General features: G+C 41.9%; 1 protein-coding gene across 3 annotated transcripts in view; it reads right to left on the bottom strand.

The window, feature by feature from the left end:
* Positions 1-19,820, bottom strand: part of galnt14 (UDP-N-acetyl-alpha-D-galactosamine:polypeptide N-acetylgalactosaminyltransferase 14 (GalNAc-T14)) — a 197,882-nt gene that overhangs the window by 35,788 nt on the left and 142,274 nt on the right. For all 3 annotated transcript variants that reach the window (XM_039782122.1, XM_039782123.1, XM_039782121.1), the window contains exons 7-9: positions 13,318-13,439; positions 6,537-6,624; positions 1,133-1,217 (exon numbers count right to left, since the gene is read on the bottom strand). In XM_039782122.1, coding sequence (XP_039638056.1) covers positions 1,133-1,217; positions 6,537-6,624; positions 13,318-13,439 — 295 coding nt within the window. The remainder of the gene's footprint in view (positions 1-1,132; positions 1,218-6,536; positions 6,625-13,317; positions 13,440-19,820) is intronic.

Genomic DNA, 19,820 nt, shown 5'->3' with positions numbered 1-19,820 from the left:
GATAGATGTTTAATTAATTACCCTTATCTGTGCATTACTTGGTGATAGTCCAGCTTGCACCAAACACTATTGTACAGCTACATTTAAAACACTTCTTAAAGCCACTCATTTTAAATACTTCATACTTTATATGGAAAAACATATTTTGGATATACACGCAGAGAAATAGTTGATTGAACGTTCAAAGTATTAAAGTATAAGGAGAGAATATAGGGACATTATTTTAATGAATATCATTCATACAGAAATAATATTTAGTGTATATGTTGAAAAACTGTAATCTAAGTAGTCTAAGCTAAATATTTTTTCTTCCCTATGGAGACTGTTGAAAACAGCTTGTCTGTACAGTAAAGATCAAGTGCACACAGACACACACACACACACACACACACACACACACACACGCAGAAGCACTCAGACCACATATAGCAGCAATTAAAACTCCACTCGAGCTTGAAAACGGGAAGTGAAGATAAGGGTTATACACCCACGTCAAACTTTTTCCGGCAACGTTTTAATGCATTTATCTACTGAACATTCTGAACATGAGGATAACTTCCTCACTTTTTCGGCATATGGCTGGAGAAGGTGGAACTTTACAAGTTAGAAACCAGCTTGAGCCTTCAGGTTCAAGCCACAGAAGCTGATCCTTTCGTGTCAGCTTTTCTTTTCTTTTTTTTTAAGTTCACAAAAGCGTGCACATCCAGACCATAAAACTAGGTACAGGACAGAAAAACGTGTACCAGACTGAGAAATAGAGTCGGCACACTAGATAATGCTCCGATGAAATATTTATTCAATTACTGAAAAGGATAGGGTTTCCATTTCCCCATTTTTTATTAAATTATTTTTTTTTTATTTTTTTTATAAACCACCACACAAACAAAAAAGTAGAAACAAAACAACTTATAGGATGCCACATGAACCAAAAGAAAAAGCTTTTACAATTGTATCTTCTCAAAATAATCAATAAACGGTTGCCATATTGCCTGGAATTTGTGTACGGTCCCTCTGAGTGAAAATGTAATCTTTTGCAAAAATATTTTTAATAAATCCAAAATATACATACATACATTTGTGTGTATACTTGAATTGGCATTATACCGTATGTTTGTGTGTGTAAGTGTCTTACTTTATTGGCTGGGTCGGGTCAGTCCGACGCGCTCTCTGTTCAGGTGAAAGCTGCTCCCACTTAAAATGGAGACTCCAATCAAATCCTGAGAAAAAAATAATGTGCATATACATTAAAATGTAGAGACAATACTGTACTGAACCAAGGCTTTAGTAAATTAGGCTAAATGCTGTATAAGGAGGGAAGCAGTAGTGAAATACCATGGCAGACTGGAATTACGGTAGACTTGCAGATGTACAGGTTGATTTTGAAATCTTGTTAGAATAATCAAAAAGCATTGACAACGAGGTATATTTTCAATTGCTGATATTGTGGAAAATTCTCAATTGTTTTATCAAAACATACACACTGAAAAAAGTCAGACTTTATGTATTCAGACCAATCAATTAAAGGGATAGTTTGGATCTTTTGAAGTGGGGTTGTACTAAAGTAGATGACATTGGGCATGCACCCCAGTTTGGATGCTTTTTAGACACCTAAAAACATCTATTTCAGGGTACGCTATTTCAAATATTTTAACTGCTTTACCTTGCTGTCAGACAGCCCTTTACGATGGGGAACTGAAGCCATTATATCTCTCTATTCAAAGCCACCAGACTACTTTGACAAAAATATAAATTTTATTTCGCAGAACACGGGAGTTGCCGGTGTACTGCTGCCTCGATCGGTTTGTTTGCTAGTTTTATTAGTTCCTAACCTTTTTAAAACACTAAAGTCACACAATAACCACTGTATATTTATTATGGCCCGAGCGCCGACAGCGGCGAAGGCCCTATTGAAACTGAAGAAATTATTGTTTCTTTCCATTATTATTAGGGCCCGAGCGCCGACAGCGGCGAAGGCCCTATTGAAACTGAAGGAATTATTCTTTCTTTCTATTATTATTCTTTTTCCCGTCAAATGAATTGGCTTTTTGAGGGCCTTAACATATTAAAAACTCACCAAATTTGGCGGTCGCATCAAGTCTGGTGAAAATTTACGTATTTTAAGGGTTTCGGGAATAGGCGCACAAAAATGGCTCGCTAGCGCCCCCTAGAAAGTTAAGAAAATTGAGCCCCTGCAGTGCGTTTAACGTAGACTCACGAAACTTGGTACACATATGTATCATGTCAAGATGTACAAAAAACGTCATTAGAGCCATACCCTAAACCCAACAGGAAGTCCGCCATTTTGATTTCAAAGTTCGAAATTAGTGCGATTTTGGCCATTTCCACATGTCGTACTTTAACGAACTCCTCCTAGAGATTTCATCCGATCAACTTCAAACTCGGTCTGTACCATCTTAAGATGTTAAAGATGAAAAGTTGTTAAAAGAAAAACTTTTCGCATTAGGACGTGGCGGCGTGGGCGGCGCATTTTGTGCGTTCGCTTCGCCCGAAACAGGAAGTGGTGTAACTCGAAGTGTACTGTGTTGTCCGATTACCTCAAAACTTTTCAGGATTCATAAGAGTCCAACCCTGAGGACAAATAAAGGCCGATATTTACTTAAAGTCATAGCGCCCCCTGGTGGCAACAGGAAGTAGGCCTAAAAGTCAAGGTGCTATACTTTAACGAACTCCTCCTAGAGATTTCATCCGATGGACTTCAAACTTGGTCTGTACCATCCCAACACCTTAACGATGAAAAGTTATTAAAAGAAAAACTTTTCGTCAGACGGTGTGGGCGTGCGCCGCCATTTTGAGTGTTTAGCGATGACCAAAGAAGTTGTTGTAACTTGAGTGTACGCGTGTCGTATCTGCCCGAAATTTGTACCATGGATGTAGAAGGGTCCAGGCCTGAGGACACCTACAGGCCAAAATTGACTTTTGGTCATAGCGCCCCCTGGCCACAGGAAATCTGCCTTATATGACAAACATCATCCGGACCACATGAAACTTATAATATGTGGTCTACATGTGATACTGAGCCCGCCCCTATAATATGACCACGCCCACTTACTCAGGCCACGCCCCCTTTCATAACATTTGAACCGTTTAAGGTAGAGTCTTGTGTGAGGTGTCATTGAACTCAGCAGAGACTTCATTTTTAATTGGGAATGGTTTGACCTGCCCCCTATGCTTAAGCCCCGCCCCCTTTACAATTTGAACCGTTTAAGGTATACCCTTGTGTGAGGTATCAATGAACTCAGCAGAGACTTCCTTCTTCATTGGTGATGGTTTGGCCTGTCCCCTATGTTTAAGCCACGCCCCCTTTCTTAAAATTTGAACCGTTTAAGATAGACCCTTGTGTGAGGTATCATTGAACTCAGCAGAGACTTCCTTTTTTATTGGTGATGGTTGGACCCGCCCCCTATGCTTTAGCCACGCCCCCTTTCACAGCTAATGAACCGTACGACGTAGAGTCTTGTGTGAGCTATCGTTGAACTTGGCGGGGAGTTCCCTTTTCAGTGGTGACGGTTTGCGGTGTCTGAGTGCCGCGCAAATGCACGGTCGCAAGGAGCGGCGTCCGCCGGTAACCCCGACGCGCGCAGAGGCGCGAGGGCCCGTCCATCGCTGCTCGCAGCTTTAATTGGTTTTATTTTTGCCTTTTGAATTGTCATTTACTGTGTGTGTGTGTGTGTGTGTGTGCGCGCGCGCATGTGTGCACCTACAAGCAAGAAAATGTGTGTGCATGTGTGTGTTGAATTGTGTAGGTGTGTGTGATTGCTGATAAGGCAGTCCAGCAGGCCAAGGAGTTGCTGCCACAGCACTCCCATCCCTCCACCTGTGAGTGTATGTGTGTGTGTGTGTGTGTGTGCGCTTCAACATGTGTGTGTGTGTGTGTGTGTGTGTGTGTGTGCGTGTGTGCCTGGATCAATGAGAATTGATCTTATAACCATCTTTTTTATGTTATGAGCGACATCTTCATCTATAATTTAAATGTCCTTTGTGGGCCCAACAATCACCATCGATTTGGACCTCTCCTTTGTGTGTGTGTGTGTGTGTGTGTGTGTGTGTGTGTGAAGGACTGAGAGCAATGGACAGGGCTATTATCAGCATTGATTGGCGGACCGCTGTTACCGAGAGAAGAAGATTGGAATAAGACAGGCTAATGGAAAGCGAGAGGGACTATGAAGCTCTCAGGAGAAATGGGCTTCAGAAAAAGTGAGGGATGGCAGACAAGCGGAGAACACAGGTGTGTATTGTTCCGATGCATTATCAGGCCATTTGGTTTCAGCTCATCTGTAAATGCAGAATCTTGTCGAATAAAAAAATTCCCTACCTCAAAGAGTCTGTTCTGGTTCTGCATCATCAATCTGGGATGTTGGGTGCATTAGAGGACAGTTACTGATTCAACCACAAAACCTCCACTTTCACCGCTATTAGTGATTATTTGGTTTCAAGCTTTCAAGACTGCATTTCAGCAACGCACAAATAATTATCCTTGAACTAGCCTTTTCAAACAGAAGACAATCTGGCATATAAGTCTTATGTAGGACACCAATGCCCCCAATGATGGAGGAGATATCCAACATTTAAATACGCTTCCGGATTTTGTTATAGCTCTGTCTAAAGTTGCAAAGTGAGAGAAGCTACTTCTGGCACCAGGGGTTTTAGAGGTACGACTCCCATTTATTGTTTGCACAGGCAGTGACAAGTAACTGACAGTTGGAGCCCTTTAAGGTTCAGCTTGACATGACATGTTTTTCTCTGTTTGTATTGTTGGCCGTTTAATACATTTGTTAAGTACATTTTCCCATCTTTGTCAGGGAGAGACTTGAGAGTATGGGATGGACTTATTTTCATTGTTATTCCTGGTGTTTTTAGGCAAATGGATGGCAGACATTAGGAAATATTTAACAAAGAAATAAAAGTCAGTTTATTATGTGTTGTAGTGAATAGCATATAAATAAGTCACCTTTAGTGTATTTTGAAATGAAACATTCAATCACCAAAGTTAAAATGCGTTGAGTGCATTGCTAACGAAAGCTAAAGATTACGCTTTGAAACACAATACCATCAGCATTTAAATGAGTTCACAAAGGTTGGGGTTCTACGACAGTTTTGGACGAATTGTGCATGTTTTGTTGCCAACTGTTCAGATTTCATTTCCATTTTCCCACAGCGATGGCAGATGAGGCTCATGTGTTTTGTCGTACTTTTAGCCATTAGCCATACCAAACTGATGCAAAAACATATCTCTTCTCGGAAAGTTGAAATAGTTCAAACTAACTTTACAGAGGGGGAAAAGCAGCGGCTCCCCACACTGAACACCTCTATACTTCCCTCCCAGCTCTGTGGTGTTAATTTCTGAATGCCAACACAGTTTAAAATTGAGTTTCAAAACCTCAGCAGTGACCTTGGTGGAAATTTAGGGATGCTAAGGGTACTATTACAAAATGAATCAATATACATCACGTTACATACATACAATCAGGCTATGTTTATATATATTTCTGAATCCAGCGTTAGGGAAGGGACTACTCAGGGGGCCAGATGTATGTACATTTGCGAATGTAGCGTTATCAACGCCATGGCCAACCCGCAGAAAGCGCACGTCGTATTTACCAAACCTGCCGTTCATCGGGTAATCAGCGCCTTTCTCCGCCCACTATACCGTAAATTGGGCTGTAGCAAAGCGTTAAGTACTGGTGCTATGATACGGCTGAGTGCAGACTGCGATATTCCCACTGCTGATGCTATGACTGTTTGAAATGATCCTGATGCCAATATTTGTAATGTAGCGAGGAGTTTAACAACTGCTGGAATGGAATGTGAATGTGAGTCGGAGATTCAATGTCATCTTTGATTTCTTCCAGTAACTGTAGTATCGCATGGCTGCTTGATCTGTAACGCTTAATGATTTCGTCCTCACTCAACTGAATAAGTGTGATCCTTGTGGCAAAAATCTTTTCAGCTCGTCTCCTTGGCCTACGTCTTCCGTCTTACCCGGATTAATGCTGACATTTCCAGGAGGGATGCTTTCATGGGCGTTTTTGTACATACAGCGGAATACATAATTAGGCGCACTTTACGCTTCCCCTCTCATCTCTTTATGGGAAACTCCCACATTCTCCTTGACCCTCCCATGAATGCATATGCATGACACAGAAAAGCGCAATTTGCCATTTTCAGTTCCTGCGACAGGCAGTCTGCGCTTTTACCTCAGTGCAGCCTGTTTGTACATACCTCGCCATGCTTTTACGCGCACGCTGCGAAACAAATACACCTGAAGTGGGCGCAAAAGCGTTAGTACATCTGGCCCAGGGTCTCTTGGAGATCCAACTTTGGCGACAAAGCAGATATCTCAAAGTGTATTCGAGGTTACGTCAGAGAAAATGAACTCGTCATGAACTCATCACGAAGGGCTCCTTCATAAATCAAAACCCTCAGGTGTTTCTCTCCGTCATCAAAAGACACCCTGAAGGTGCCTCAAAGCCATTTTTATTTCTCAAAGTGTAGTGAGTGTGAGAGTGTTTCCATACCTCCCCGGAGATCAGCGGAGGCCGCCACATAGGAAAAAGTGTCCATGTTGATGATGTCGATGACCGGGCTGACCACACACGTTGGGTCCTGGACACAAAAAACACACACGCATTCATGGGTCAGAGCTCTAAAGCAAACACAAATATATTGAAAGAGTATTAGAAAAATAAATCACAAGGGAAAAAAAGAGATCATAAATCTTGAAAAAGAAAAATACCGCAGAAAGAAAAAGAAGAGAAAACGACCGAGAGATGAATGTGTTCCTGTGTGCACACCGTCACATTTTTCATGGCAATGAATATATTTTTCAGTCCAAAGTGTGTGCGTGTGTGAAACAGACTGTGTATTCCAAGGTCCTTTTAATATTGCACCACATTAAAAGAAATTCCATTAATTCAGCACCAATCATGCACACAGCACATTTAGCGAGGCGAGGGTGACCTCTACCTGTTCTACTTCAATAGAGTTCCATTTTATTCACTTTGCTGGCATTAATGTCGAGATTGTTGAGCAATATGAAAACAAGAAATGCTGAGAACTCCGTGAACTCTAAATGAAAGGAGAATTCATCAAGAGGGAGCAGAGAAAAAAAAAGAATATCGCTGTGAGTCAGTGAACGTAAGCACATAAGGACATTGACAAATTGGCTTTTCGTTTTATTTGTGTTAGATATGTGAAGGGTGGAAGGGAGATGAGATCAGAGCTGATATTGAAGTCCTGACACCTCATTGGTCTGTTGGGAAATAACTGCAGATGTTCTGGTACAAACTTTGAGCTGAGACTACCGATAAGGGGGAATGATCCGCAGTGGAAAACACAGCAGAGAAAAGGACTTGGTACTAAAAGAGAGTTGAGCCGAACCATGCAGAGGAAATGAGGCAATGGTGTACTGTGACTTCTAGAAAGTTCTGTCTTTTATGACTTAAGCCGCCTACACATGATCTGCGGTAAAACCGCTCTGCACTGGCTGTTCCACTGTTTTTTACTATGGGGAGCGCGATGCCGCCCAACTAGGCGGAGAGCTACCGTTGGCGTCACGCACGGCTCGGAATTGCTGCGCTCAAAGTTCAAATTATTTCAACTCTGACCTCGTTGCCGCTGACCGTTCAATGCGCAACCACTTATTCCAGAAGCAGTGATGACGCATACCTGCGCTTTAACCTGCAACCCTACCTCACCGTTTGACTGCGGATCATGTGTAGGCGGCTTAACAGATCACACAGAATGTATACAAGTGAAAAAATGTCAAACCTATCACTGCTACAAAACATGTATTTGTTGTTGCCCATATCACTTCTTTTTTTGTGTTTAACCATCCATATGGTCATACGACTCTTATGGATTTAGCAAAGTTACTGTCTCCTTAACCCTTAAACAGAGTCCTAAAGCCTTGTAAAAGTAAGAACAGGCACTTGACTTCCCTCATATTTTTACCTTTATGGCACCATTCGGTCTCTACAAGGATAAAAGTACAACACACACACACACACACACACACACACACACACACACACACACACACACACACACACATGCACACACACACGCCAGACTTGAGGTCCCTGTTAAATCATAGAGTGTCCCGCTATTAGTTTGGTCAAACGGATGGATGCGCCTTCAGCCAGTGATATTACAGAGCAGGTGGAGCGGTTCTGGACCATTAGCTGCAGGGTCAGTGCAAGGGGACGCGGGCTGCATCCCTCTCCGGCTCCAGCCACATTACAAAGCACTGCGACTGTTTTAATAGCTGTTACGGTAATGACACTGTGCAGCACTCAGGGTGAAGCATTCACAACATTACTGTTGTAATTGGATGAGTGTTATTTTCAAATCGCTTGGGAGCAGTTTCTTAATTTCAGCCACTTCTTCTTTTTTTCCACCTGATTTGAAATGAGAACATTCGATGACCGAGCCGAGAGGAAAACTGACCCCCGAAACATCCTGCATTATCACCATCCTTCATGCAAGCCTCCTGCATTTGAGCGGGATTACATAGTTCTTTACTAAACGTTATGCAGTATGACCACAATAGAAAATTGTACAATAAGGATTGAGGAGGCATAAACCTTTAACGTCCATGTCCAAAAAGCTCCACAATAACTTCTATGTCAGTACAAGTTTCTTCAGGCTGCATTTTAATTTTAATTTTAGATGGCTCTTATTTACTTGTCTTTAAGGTCCAACTTTTGATCATTCTGGGATTTTATGTGATTCTTTTTGTTTATTTTATTAATGCATTTACAATTATATAAAAAAGACCAGTTTTGTTGTTAGTCTTTAACTCATTGTTGCTGGCGATGACACTCAACAAAAATATATTTAATTTCAGTGAGGCTTTCAATAATGCTGGTTAAATTAAAAGATGTGAAGCATTAAAAAATGAAACTCAAACGAAAACACTTTACTTGAAGGTATCGACATAATCGTGACATGACACTGTCATGAACGTGTCATAAACGGTATAAACATTATTTAAACATTAACATCATTTGGTTTTTGTCATGACAAGTTGACATTGTTTGGGTTGTCTTGATTATGACAACTTGACATTAATCAAAGTGACATTACCAGAAGTTGTCTTGGTCATGACAAGTTGACATTAAATGTGTTTGGGATGTCTTTGTAATGACAATGTGACATTAACCAGGATGACATCACCAGAAGATGTATTTGTCATGACAACTTGACATTAAATTTCTTTGGAGTGTCCTTATTTAGACAACTTGACATTAAACAGGATGACATTATGTCAAGTTGTCATGACAAAGACATCCCCTGGTAATGTCACTTTGATTAATGTCAAGTTGTCATAATCAAGACAACCCAAACTTGTCATTGACAAAAACCGAATGACACTTAATGACATATAATAATGTCATAAACGTTTATGACTTGTTTATAACGTTTATGACACGTTCATGACAGTGTCATGTCATAGTTATGACAGTGTCATGTCACGATTATGTCGATACCTTCAAGTAAAGCTCTAAACTAAACTAATAATCTGCAAAAAATATTATCTTGACGATGGCTTCGGTGTTTTGCTCTAAAGACTGCAGCTAATATCAAAAGGCTAAACTTATCACTCCACAACATCAAGAACTCCACACTGCACTTTTGTAAAGTTTTATTTGGGGTGTGTTATTTTATTTTGAAAATGTGCCAGTGTTCCCTGTAGCCTAGGCTCCCTTGGAAATTACTTCTTTTTCCTTTGTTCTATAAATTAAGATTGAGTTTCTGCAGCAGGCACTCCTTGTTCTTTGTTAATTAATTGTTATTCTAACCAGGGTACCTTTGCTGTTAAGGCTTATTATTCCAATCAATGTAAAAACATGAAACATAGGACTTTCTTACTCACTTACCTACTGTAGACGATGTTTGGATACACCTGAAATCCCTCACTTTGTCAATCAATCTATAGACTATTTAAGGCGTTTGTTTTTTAGGGCTCACTGTTCAAGACTTAATATACCCTGTTGTACAATGCAACATTAAAAGTAGTGAATAGCAATGGCACTACACAATCATCTCTTGGACATGACATAAACAGTGTGCACTATTTACTTTATAATCTTATTCACAAAATTCCCCATCCTACAGTAAAAAAGAAGAAGCAAATACTTGACAGGTTAATGCAGCCTGGGTGTTGAGAACGACAAATGTAGAACCTTAGTGTAATGGACACAGGGTGAATTACATACAATACTTCACCGAATCAACCAGCAGAGGAGAAGAGAACTGCATTTGCTTACCATAAATGCCTCCTATGACCATAAAATAAACTAGAATAGTTATTTGGCATCAATGATTAAATGAAATGTTTGTTAACATTTGACAACAGTATGTTCCATGAGTCTTAAGGTGCTTTCACACCTAATGTGAAGGAGAGGCCATTATGAGAGAGAGGGAGAGCAATGTGTGGTCATAATAGGTTATAAATCTGAAAGTTATCGTCCCTTAAATCAGTGATTCTAAATCAGTGATTCTCAATCACTGATTTAAGCACCTCTCGACAACAAGAGAAAGAGAGCTGCAAACTGGTGTCTACTCGCCTCCCCCTGCTGAGTGCTTTTTGTAAATGCTCTGATAAATACATGTAAACAAATAATGCTTTGCTTTAGAGTTTAGTTTTAGTTTCTTTTAACAGCTAGCCCATTGCATTGTCCAATGTGCGCCAAGCTCTGTGGATTTGTGATGCATTTGTGACTTTTTCTCTCTCCCTGACCCACCTTCAGACCCCTAAGCTGTGTTCCAGGACCCCCTGATTTACAAATGAAGCTCTGAATATAGCACATGAAATGTACCAAACTCACACAGTAATGCAGAAACCATTTCATTTCCCCCCGCCCAACCATCTGGCGACCGCCAGGTTGAGAACCACTGCCTTAAATCATATCTAAGTCCGTAAATTGTGTGCAAGGTTGACATTTTGAAGTTTTTTGGTTCACTTCCTGTATTTGGGTCGGATCGCGTTCTCACCTAAAGTGAACCGAACTCAGGTGCACGTGGAAGCGGACAGAGACCCATGTTTTCAAGCGGACCAGAGTTTGGTTGTTTGGTCCGCAACAGGACAATCCAATAAAAACTTAAATAAATAGTAGTTTTCTTTGCTATAGTGACCTGCTGGTGCTGCCTGGTAGAAGACAGACAAATCTAAAGATTTAGAGTATAGACCGTAAAATATAATGTTTGAATGAAAGAAGAAACCCTTTATGTGAAAACACAACAAGAAGCAAGTGGAACAGAAGTTCACCTAGAAGTTGGGCAGGACTTTAGCTCTCTATATCAATGAGACAGACAATTTGAGGGGAATAAAACTTTATGGCGGTGTGGAGTTCTGCCTGTGTGTGTGTGTTTACCTGGATCAATACTTCATACATTTAAATCTAAATATATGACTATAACGCGACTGGGAAGACAGTGACGGATGACTCTCCTGCTCAAACACACACGCACACACACATTTCAGCCGTGAGTATGAATATGGATGATGTTGATATAGCTGCAGAATCCGATCAGGCCGTGTGGTTTACTTATTGATTGCTGCTCTACAGATGGAGATCAAAGGTCTTTAATATCAGCAGAAACAACTGTTGACTTGATGCATTGGAGGAGGAGGAGGAGGAGGAGACAGATGAGCAAATGAAGAGATGGGAAGGGAAAAAAAAGAGGACAGATGGTGTGAAGACGAGAGGAGTCAAATAAGGTGATAAAAGAGAAGAGATGGTGGGAGGTGGTGTGAAGAGAGGGCAGGAGAGAAGTGAAATGGATGGAAGAGACGCAAAAAAAAGGGGAAGGAGGAGGTGTAAAGAGCAGAGGACAGAGGGGAAGAGGAGATGGTAGAGAAAAGATGACAGGGAGTGTGAGGAGAGGGGACATGGAAAGGTAAAAGGAAAGATTAAAATAAGTGATGAGAAGAAAAGAGGAGAGGAAAAGGAGGAGGAAAAGGGGACCAGAAAAGGGACCAGAGAGGAGGAGATATAGGCAAAAGGAGATACGTGGTAGAAAAGAGTAGAAAGGAGAGAACAGATAGAGAGGAGTTTCAAAGAGAAGGTAGAAGAAGAGAGGAGGGAAAGTGTAAAGAGCAATAAAAAGTATTGAGGACGTGAGAGGGGAGGTGAGGACAGAAGGAAATGGGAAGAGTAAAGAGAAGAAGAGGTTCAAGGAGCGTAGTCAAATAAGTTGATAAAGGAAAGAAAGGGAGGTGTTAAGACAGAGTAGGAGGGAAGAAAACATGATGTAAGAGAAGAGAAATGTGGGGAGGAGGGGTGTAAAGAGAGTAGAGAACAGGCGCGGAAAGTAGGAGATGGAAGAAAAATGTCACGGGGGAGTAAGCGGAAACAATGCATGAAGGCAGGGGAAGAGAGGAGTCAAATAACGTGACTCAGTAAAAGTGGAGATAAGAGAAGACAAGACAAGAAGATTTGTGAAGACAGGGCAGAAAAGAAGAGAAGAATAAAGAAGAGGAGGTGTCTAGAAAGCTAAATAAAAGGTTAGAGAGAAATGATGAGAAAAATGAAGTGAGGTGGTGAGAGGGCACGAGCAAATAAGAGAGGAGAGAGGATTAGATGAGAGGAGAGATACAGAGAGGTGGTGTGGAGGAGTGAAGAGAGAGACAGAGAGACACGAGAAAAGAGGAGAGGACAGATGAGATGAAGGACAAGAAGAAGGCAAGAGGAGGAGAGAGAAGAGAGGACGGAACAGGATGGGGAGGCAAGGATAGAAAAGGGAGGATGAGCTGACAAGTGGTGAAAAAATGATATGAGGAGGCGAGGAAGAGGAGAGACAAACAGAGGAGAGCGGAGGGGTGAAGAAGAGAGAGCAGCACTTATTCCTTAATGAGAGGCAATCAGACCGACAGCTATTTTCTCCCATGGCGCTATTTCACCTCGACCACTGGAGTCAACACACACACACACACACACACACACACACACACACACACACACACACACACACACACACACACACACACACAGTTGTTGTAGTGCAGTGTAGTACATCATATTTTTTAAAGTGGCCTTGCCTTGCTAGTTATTGACACTCATGATCCCATCCATACATGAGTATATAACGCCCACACCCACACACACACACACACACACACACACACACACACACACACACACACACACACACACACACACACACACACACACACACACACCTCTTCAAGGTTAGACGTAAAAAGTGAGCTGAATTAGGATTTAAACAGTAAAGACAGACAGACAAACAGACAGACAGACACAAACGTTTTGTCAGGGTGGGGGTATGCTCTACCTGCTTGATTCTCTGCAGCAGGGGGGGCAGCCAGTCCTTGTTGACCTCACAGTGGCTGTCCAGGAAGGTGAGGACCCCGGCCCGCGCAGCATCAGCCCCCCGCACTCTGGACCTGATCAGACCTGACGCACAAAGAGATTCATAAACATCATTCATCATAACACACATACACATAGACCGGCAGGATCAAAACTGGGGGGGGGGTGGGGGGGCAGTGAAAGATCAGCGCTTGTCCCTCCCTCATTACCACCACTGAGGTGCCCTTAACCTCCAGCCGCTCCAGTGGCCAGCAGATCAGACTGGGGTTGTACTGGGCAGCTTCCAGGTAGGAATGTGGAACTGTGTGACAGATCATTGTTGCAAAAAGAATAAAAATAAAAAACTTACCTGGATAAATTAAGGTTGAAACTAGAATCAATAGAAACGTCTTAGAAAGAAGTCACACTATAACTCTCTTTCTCTCCCCCCCCCACTGTGGTCTAGACCTGTAGATCTGTAAAGTGTCTCGCGATAATTTCTGTTATGATGTGACACATACAGTACATAAAATTGAATATCAACATGTATGAAATGAATATCAACATGTATAAACAATAATCTAAATATATAATTTTTTTGGTCTGGTACCCAGTACAGACACATTTTTAGGTTTTTCCCAGGGAGGTTTTGAAAGTTTTTTTTTTTTTTTAGAATTATCATTTCATTCTGTTTTTAGAAAATTATTAACATTGAATTTTTACTTGTAGTTTACAAGTACCTTTGAATTGTACTTATCTATAGTACTTTAGTAAATGTATTTAGTTATAGTCCAACACTGCATGCAGCAAGTTTTGTGGTGGCTGACTACAGTTGAGGGTTTAAATCCCACTTCTGTACAAGTAGTCTTGATTCTTGTTAGATTTCGCAGTACCTCTTCATCTCTAATACATGCATGCGTACGTACATTATACATAAATTAACATCAAGCTGTGCAGTTTCCAAACAGTACACATGCACTCCCATGCAGCTGATATCAAACAAACAGCCTCACAGCCGCAAGAGCTGCTCTCTGTTAAATTGAAATGCTCCACTTTGCCTGCTGAAATTAATTCTTTTCAGGGCGGCAGATCGGATAAGACAGTATATATTCAACTTTCACGCTCTCGAGCTGTGACTATCAGTTACACACACATTCCTCCATCCTCTTCCCACACAGAATCATTTAAAAACACTGGAAGGGCATGGAACCCTTAACCTTGGTATCGTTAGTGCCTTGCTCTACCTATTGACATCCCCTATCGCGCTCTCTCTCTCTCTCTCTCTCTCTCTCTCTCTCCGGATCACTCTCTCTCAGTCAGTCAGCAAAAGGGAAAATCGATGCATGGCTCTTAGAGGCCCTGTCAGACATGGACACAGCCTTTTAACAGGCCCATCACACTCTGCATGTGTGTCGGGAAGAGAGAACGTGTGTCAGCTGACTGTGGTTGTGCTGTCGAAAGGCAGAGAGAGAGAGAGAGAGAGAGAGAGAGAGAGAGAGAGAGAGAGAAAGAGAGAGCGTGTGTGTGTGTGTGTGTGTGTGTGTGTTTAAATGAGCCTGTTAGGGAGGTCTCACTGATGGGGGCCAGTGTTCTCCTCTATTTGGACTAAATGGTCTAATCAATACTCCCTGACATGGAGACGTACTCTGTGTGTGTGCGCGTGTGCACGTGTGCGCGCGTGTGTGTGTTACTGTAATGTGTGCGTTGGGTCCATTGTGAGTGTGCGTGTCGGTGACATTGTACGAGGGGCCGTGAAGTTTCACGCTGCGCTGTTAGGCCGAGGCTCAGCCAATTAAAAATCCCATTTCATCCTCAATAAGGCTTTATTTTCTGGATGGATGGACACACACACACGCACACGCACACACACAGGACCAACATACACAGATACTCACAAACTTACACAAGTGGACATCTACTCAGATACACACACCACATACAGTGCAGGACAGGCTGACTTTGTACAAGGCAGAATGTTAATATACCGTGATAACTGCCCATCTCAGCTGAGTGTGTGTGTGTGTGTGTGTGTGTGTGTGTGTGTGTGTGTGTGTGTGTGTGTGTGTGTGTGCGCTATTGTATGTTTGTGAGAACAAATTACAGTTGAAGACCTAAGTTGCATTAAGTGAATGTCGAAGTCTCAGTTTTGGAAAATAACAAAAATTGTCACTACCAAGGCTGGAAAGGTGTCGATATTATTCAGCAATCGATCCAGCATTTTGTTTGAATCATAGTGATGCCTTTAAATCTTTTTCTTGAGGATAAAAGGAATAGTCCACCAAAAATCTTTTAAGAAATACTCACTGACTGACCTTTGAAGGCGAAATTGCTATATTTGAATCACTTCTATCTCAAAGCTATGGACTCTTCTTAATACATGTACAAGAAGACAAGAAGCAAAATGAAAGGGTCTGCTGGGAAAGAGGAGAAAAAAAACCTAAAGTTTCCAGTAAGTTTTGACATCAACCAGAGTCTGAGCTGTCCTACACACACATAAAGACGCTCATGCAACACAAACACACACAGTTAATGCATTACACCGAGGGCATTTGTACAGCTGGTGCGCTGGCTGTTTGTGGCAAATAAATATGGACTACAAAAACACTCCAGCCTTCAAATTTGCACAGATAAAGCAAAGTGAAATTACTATGGCTAGTCTGCCTTTAGATTAGGTTTTGGCTAATGTTAGGGAATGCAATATGCCTATGACGGTTCTCACAAGTACAGCAAGTAAGTTCTTACTGGTGCTTTTATGTGTATGTGTGTGTGTGTGTGTGTGTGTGTGTGTGTGTGTGTGTGTGTGTGTGTGTGTGTGGCAGAAAAGACTTACAGTATCAGCATGGTGAGTTTTTATAGGTATTAAAAAGACAATCAAGTCAGAAGGCCTGAAGCAATACAGTATTAACTAGACAAACTGATGAACCCTGCGTGTGTGTGTTTGTGTGTGTGTGTGTGATCAGCATGACTGTGCTATAATGAAATCCTTCAGTGACAGCATGTAGGACAAGTGTTCCTGTTGTTAAAGAGAGAGAGGCAAATGGCGAGGTGAGTTAGAGAGGAAGGGAACAATTATAAAATACAAGGGGGAAAAAAAGGGAACTAGAGAGAAAGATCAAATATGAGAAAGAGAAAGACGTGTCAGATACTCAGGGCCTAATTTACTAACACTAGCGCTGTTTGCGCTGCGTCTGTTAATGCGAGTTCGGTAATAGCGCATGCTATGCTTCCACATTTTGCGTAGTATTTATCAATCAGCGTCTTTCTCCGCCCACTATACCGTAAATTTAACAACTGGTGGAATGGGATGTGAACACTGAGTGGGAGATTCAATTTCATCTTTGATTTCTTCCAGTAACTCTAATATTGCATGGCTGCTTGATCTGTAACGCTAATTTATGTTGTGTTCACTGACAAAGTGTGATTCTTGTGTTAAACCTATTTTCAGCCTCGCCTATGTCTTTGTCTTGCTCAAATTACTGTTGCCATTTCACCAGCGGCATATAAAGGTCTACGAGGAAACTCGATTGCGGCTGGTTTAGACCTGCTTTTAAGAGACGGAGAATTTCCCCCGCAGAATAGAGGCGCACTCTTACTGACAGTCTTTGTAAATACCACGGAATATATAATTAGGTGCACTTTGCGCTTATCCTCCCACCTTTTTGGGTGGAACTCCCACTTTCCCCACGACCCTCCCACGAACGCATATTGAAAGCGCAACTTGTCTCTTCTCGCTCATGTGGCAGACAATCTGCCATTTTACCCAAGTGCGCCCTGTTTGTAAATAGCCCGCATTGGTTACGTCCGTCTTTGCGACCAATTAGCGCCTGGAAACAGGCGCAAACGGCTTGATAAATCTAGCCCTCAGAGAGAAAGAAATAAAAGTACTTGAAGAAACAAGAGAGATATTAGTGAAACAAGACTCATCTTATGTCGAGGTGTTTCTGTGCAGTGGCTTCTGAGTGTTTTCTGCTTCAGTTTGTCGCAGTGAGAACCGTGCTATTTGAACTCAGGTGGCACCAAAATAACAGCAATGAGATGTCTGAAAATGCCTTGGCCTGTCTCTTTGCAGGAAAACTGTGCCGAGGTCAATTCAGAGTGGAATGGTAATCTGAACCATCAGAGAAAATGACGGTCAAATGGAGGGGTTATAGTGAAGGTTTAAGTGAGGGTGTGTTCCCAGTCCTACTTCAGACCATGTTCACAATCTTTGAACTTTGAAAGGCAAATGTGTTAGCCCAAACGGGTTTAAACTTCTGTGCTTCTATGGGATGTAAGATTATTGATATGGTGCATAGTGGTGCAATGTTCCCTTGTATGAGTGGCTCCTGTAATTACAGCGCTGTCAGAACATTTGTAACACTGTGAGGCATGTTCTGTAAGCAAATCTTACGTGTCTCAGAAGGAGAGCTTTTAAAGGAGCGTACCAGTGGGGTTTCATGGTCTTTATATCCATGTCAAACACAATGGGGAAAAAAAGGGCCACGCAGTTAGAAGTGGAGATTACAACCAGGTGCTGCTTCAGGCAGGGGTGAAATAAATTTTTTAAATTGTAACACAAAGTCATAAGACAGACTTTATCTGTTTTGTTTTGGAATTTGTTTTTGATAGTGTCTTTATGATCTGATCTGCATGCTCTCTCCGTTGTGGTCATTCCTTATCATTGTGTGCTCTTATTATTTCATTCTTTATTTGGTTCCCCATCAGCTTCCACAAAGTAGTCTTAGTTGCTAGGACTTACTACTATTTACATGTAGTATACCTTAGGGATAGTGCTGTCAGTTAAATGCGGTATTAACGGTGTTAACGCAAACCCATTTTGACGGCGTAAATTCTTTTATTGCGAAATTAACGCAAACTTTGTTGGTTTTTCAAACTTAGTTTTTTTCACATGCTTGAAAATCAAACTTTTCCCGAACCCCGTGGGGAGGAGGGCCACAGCGTCATGGTCACCAACAAAACTCGGCAAAGATTGTTCTTGCTACCACAACGGACCGAATGGCTTCGCTCGCATCTTTCTAGCGCACGTCCTCAACGTCAGCGTTCTCAGCCACTCCCTCTGTTCGCTGATTGGACCGCCAAAAACTTTGGCTCGTGAAAACCCAAGAATATACTGCAAACCCAGACGGAGTACTGAAGCGAAATGAAAATTGAGCGGAAAAAGGTAGGAGGGCGGAGCCAGGCTAGTAGAATCCCACTGTTGGAACATTGGGTGGTGAAAGGTTAATGGACTAATATCATCTACCTGCCTATTTTAAATAGAGACCTGAGCATCAGAACATCCAGAATCAGGAACCTTTTCCTGGCCCCTACAGCATTTACTTCCCAAAATGTTCTTGACCCCATCACATTGTCAAGCTGTCATGTTAATTTGCATATTGCATTCATTTGTATTCTATATTTAAGAGCATGGAGGCTGCTTCACATGGATTATATAGAAAAATGCCATGATGCACAAAACTAAATTGAGGAACAACATCCACATTTGGTGTGATTGAGGCATTAACTCTCACTGGTTGTCATTTGCGTATTTTTGCTGCTTCTGGCATTTTACGATGTAAAGGGTCCCATTTTAGGTCGTGGTCTTGCTTTTGAATGTGTGATATATTTAGTTTCAGCTCTTGAAAGACATTTTCTCTTCAGGAACATTTCTTTTATGACAGTCTGCGTCTCTCTCTGCCACTCTGGGCTCTATTTCAGTAGCAGCTCCTGTCATTTCAATTCACTGCAGGTCATTTCAGTTCTGCAGCTCTATATGTAGCCACAGATGAATGAATCAATTTCACTTCACTCACTGTCTGTCTTTATGTCCATCTGTCTGTGAGTGTGTTTACATATGGGCATGTTCAGTCAAATGGATGAAAAAGGCCAACCCTGGACCATTTCATTACGTATACATGCACATGCGCTGAAATATGTTCTACACACACGCACACAGTCTACTGGTGACAAATGTATACAGAGCAACAAGTCCTCCAAACCATACCATGGTATGTGTCATTTGTTCTCTAAAACGACCCACAGGGGTGTTTCATAAATTAGCGCCCCTAGCGGAGGTGGAAATGCAACCTCACTTCCAAACAAGAGAACGCCTGTTGCGATTTTAAACACATCTTTAACCAAACTACTTAGTTAAGTTTAGAAAAAAAGATTGTGGTTAGGGTTAAAATCAGACGTTACTTCACCTCACACAACGTGACGTGAACCTCGCTCTCCCGGGTGAAGGTCCTGTCTTTGTTTGACACATCCACCACCCCGACACCTACTGTGGAAAATGTAGGTGCCCTTATAGTCTGCATAGACAGTGAAAGAAATGGACACAGCGACGCCATAGACTTCGACGGAGACCAGTGAAGTCAATTAAAAGCACTTTCCCGGTGCTGGCTGAGCGTACTGCGCAGCCTCCAACTGAGCTTGAAGACGTAGATGTGACGTGAACAACCTGTCTGAAAGTTGGAAGTCTTCTGGTAGCTGTGCCAAGAGAAATCT

Source organism: Perca fluviatilis, chromosome 18, assembly GCF_010015445.1.
Source record: "Perca fluviatilis chromosome 18, GENO_Pfluv_1.0, whole genome shotgun sequence".
Taxonomy (NCBI): domain Eukaryota; kingdom Metazoa; phylum Chordata; class Actinopteri; order Perciformes; family Percidae; genus Perca; species Perca fluviatilis.
Note: the sequence above shows the minus strand (reverse complement) of the source record. Positions and strands in the feature narration are given on the sequence as shown.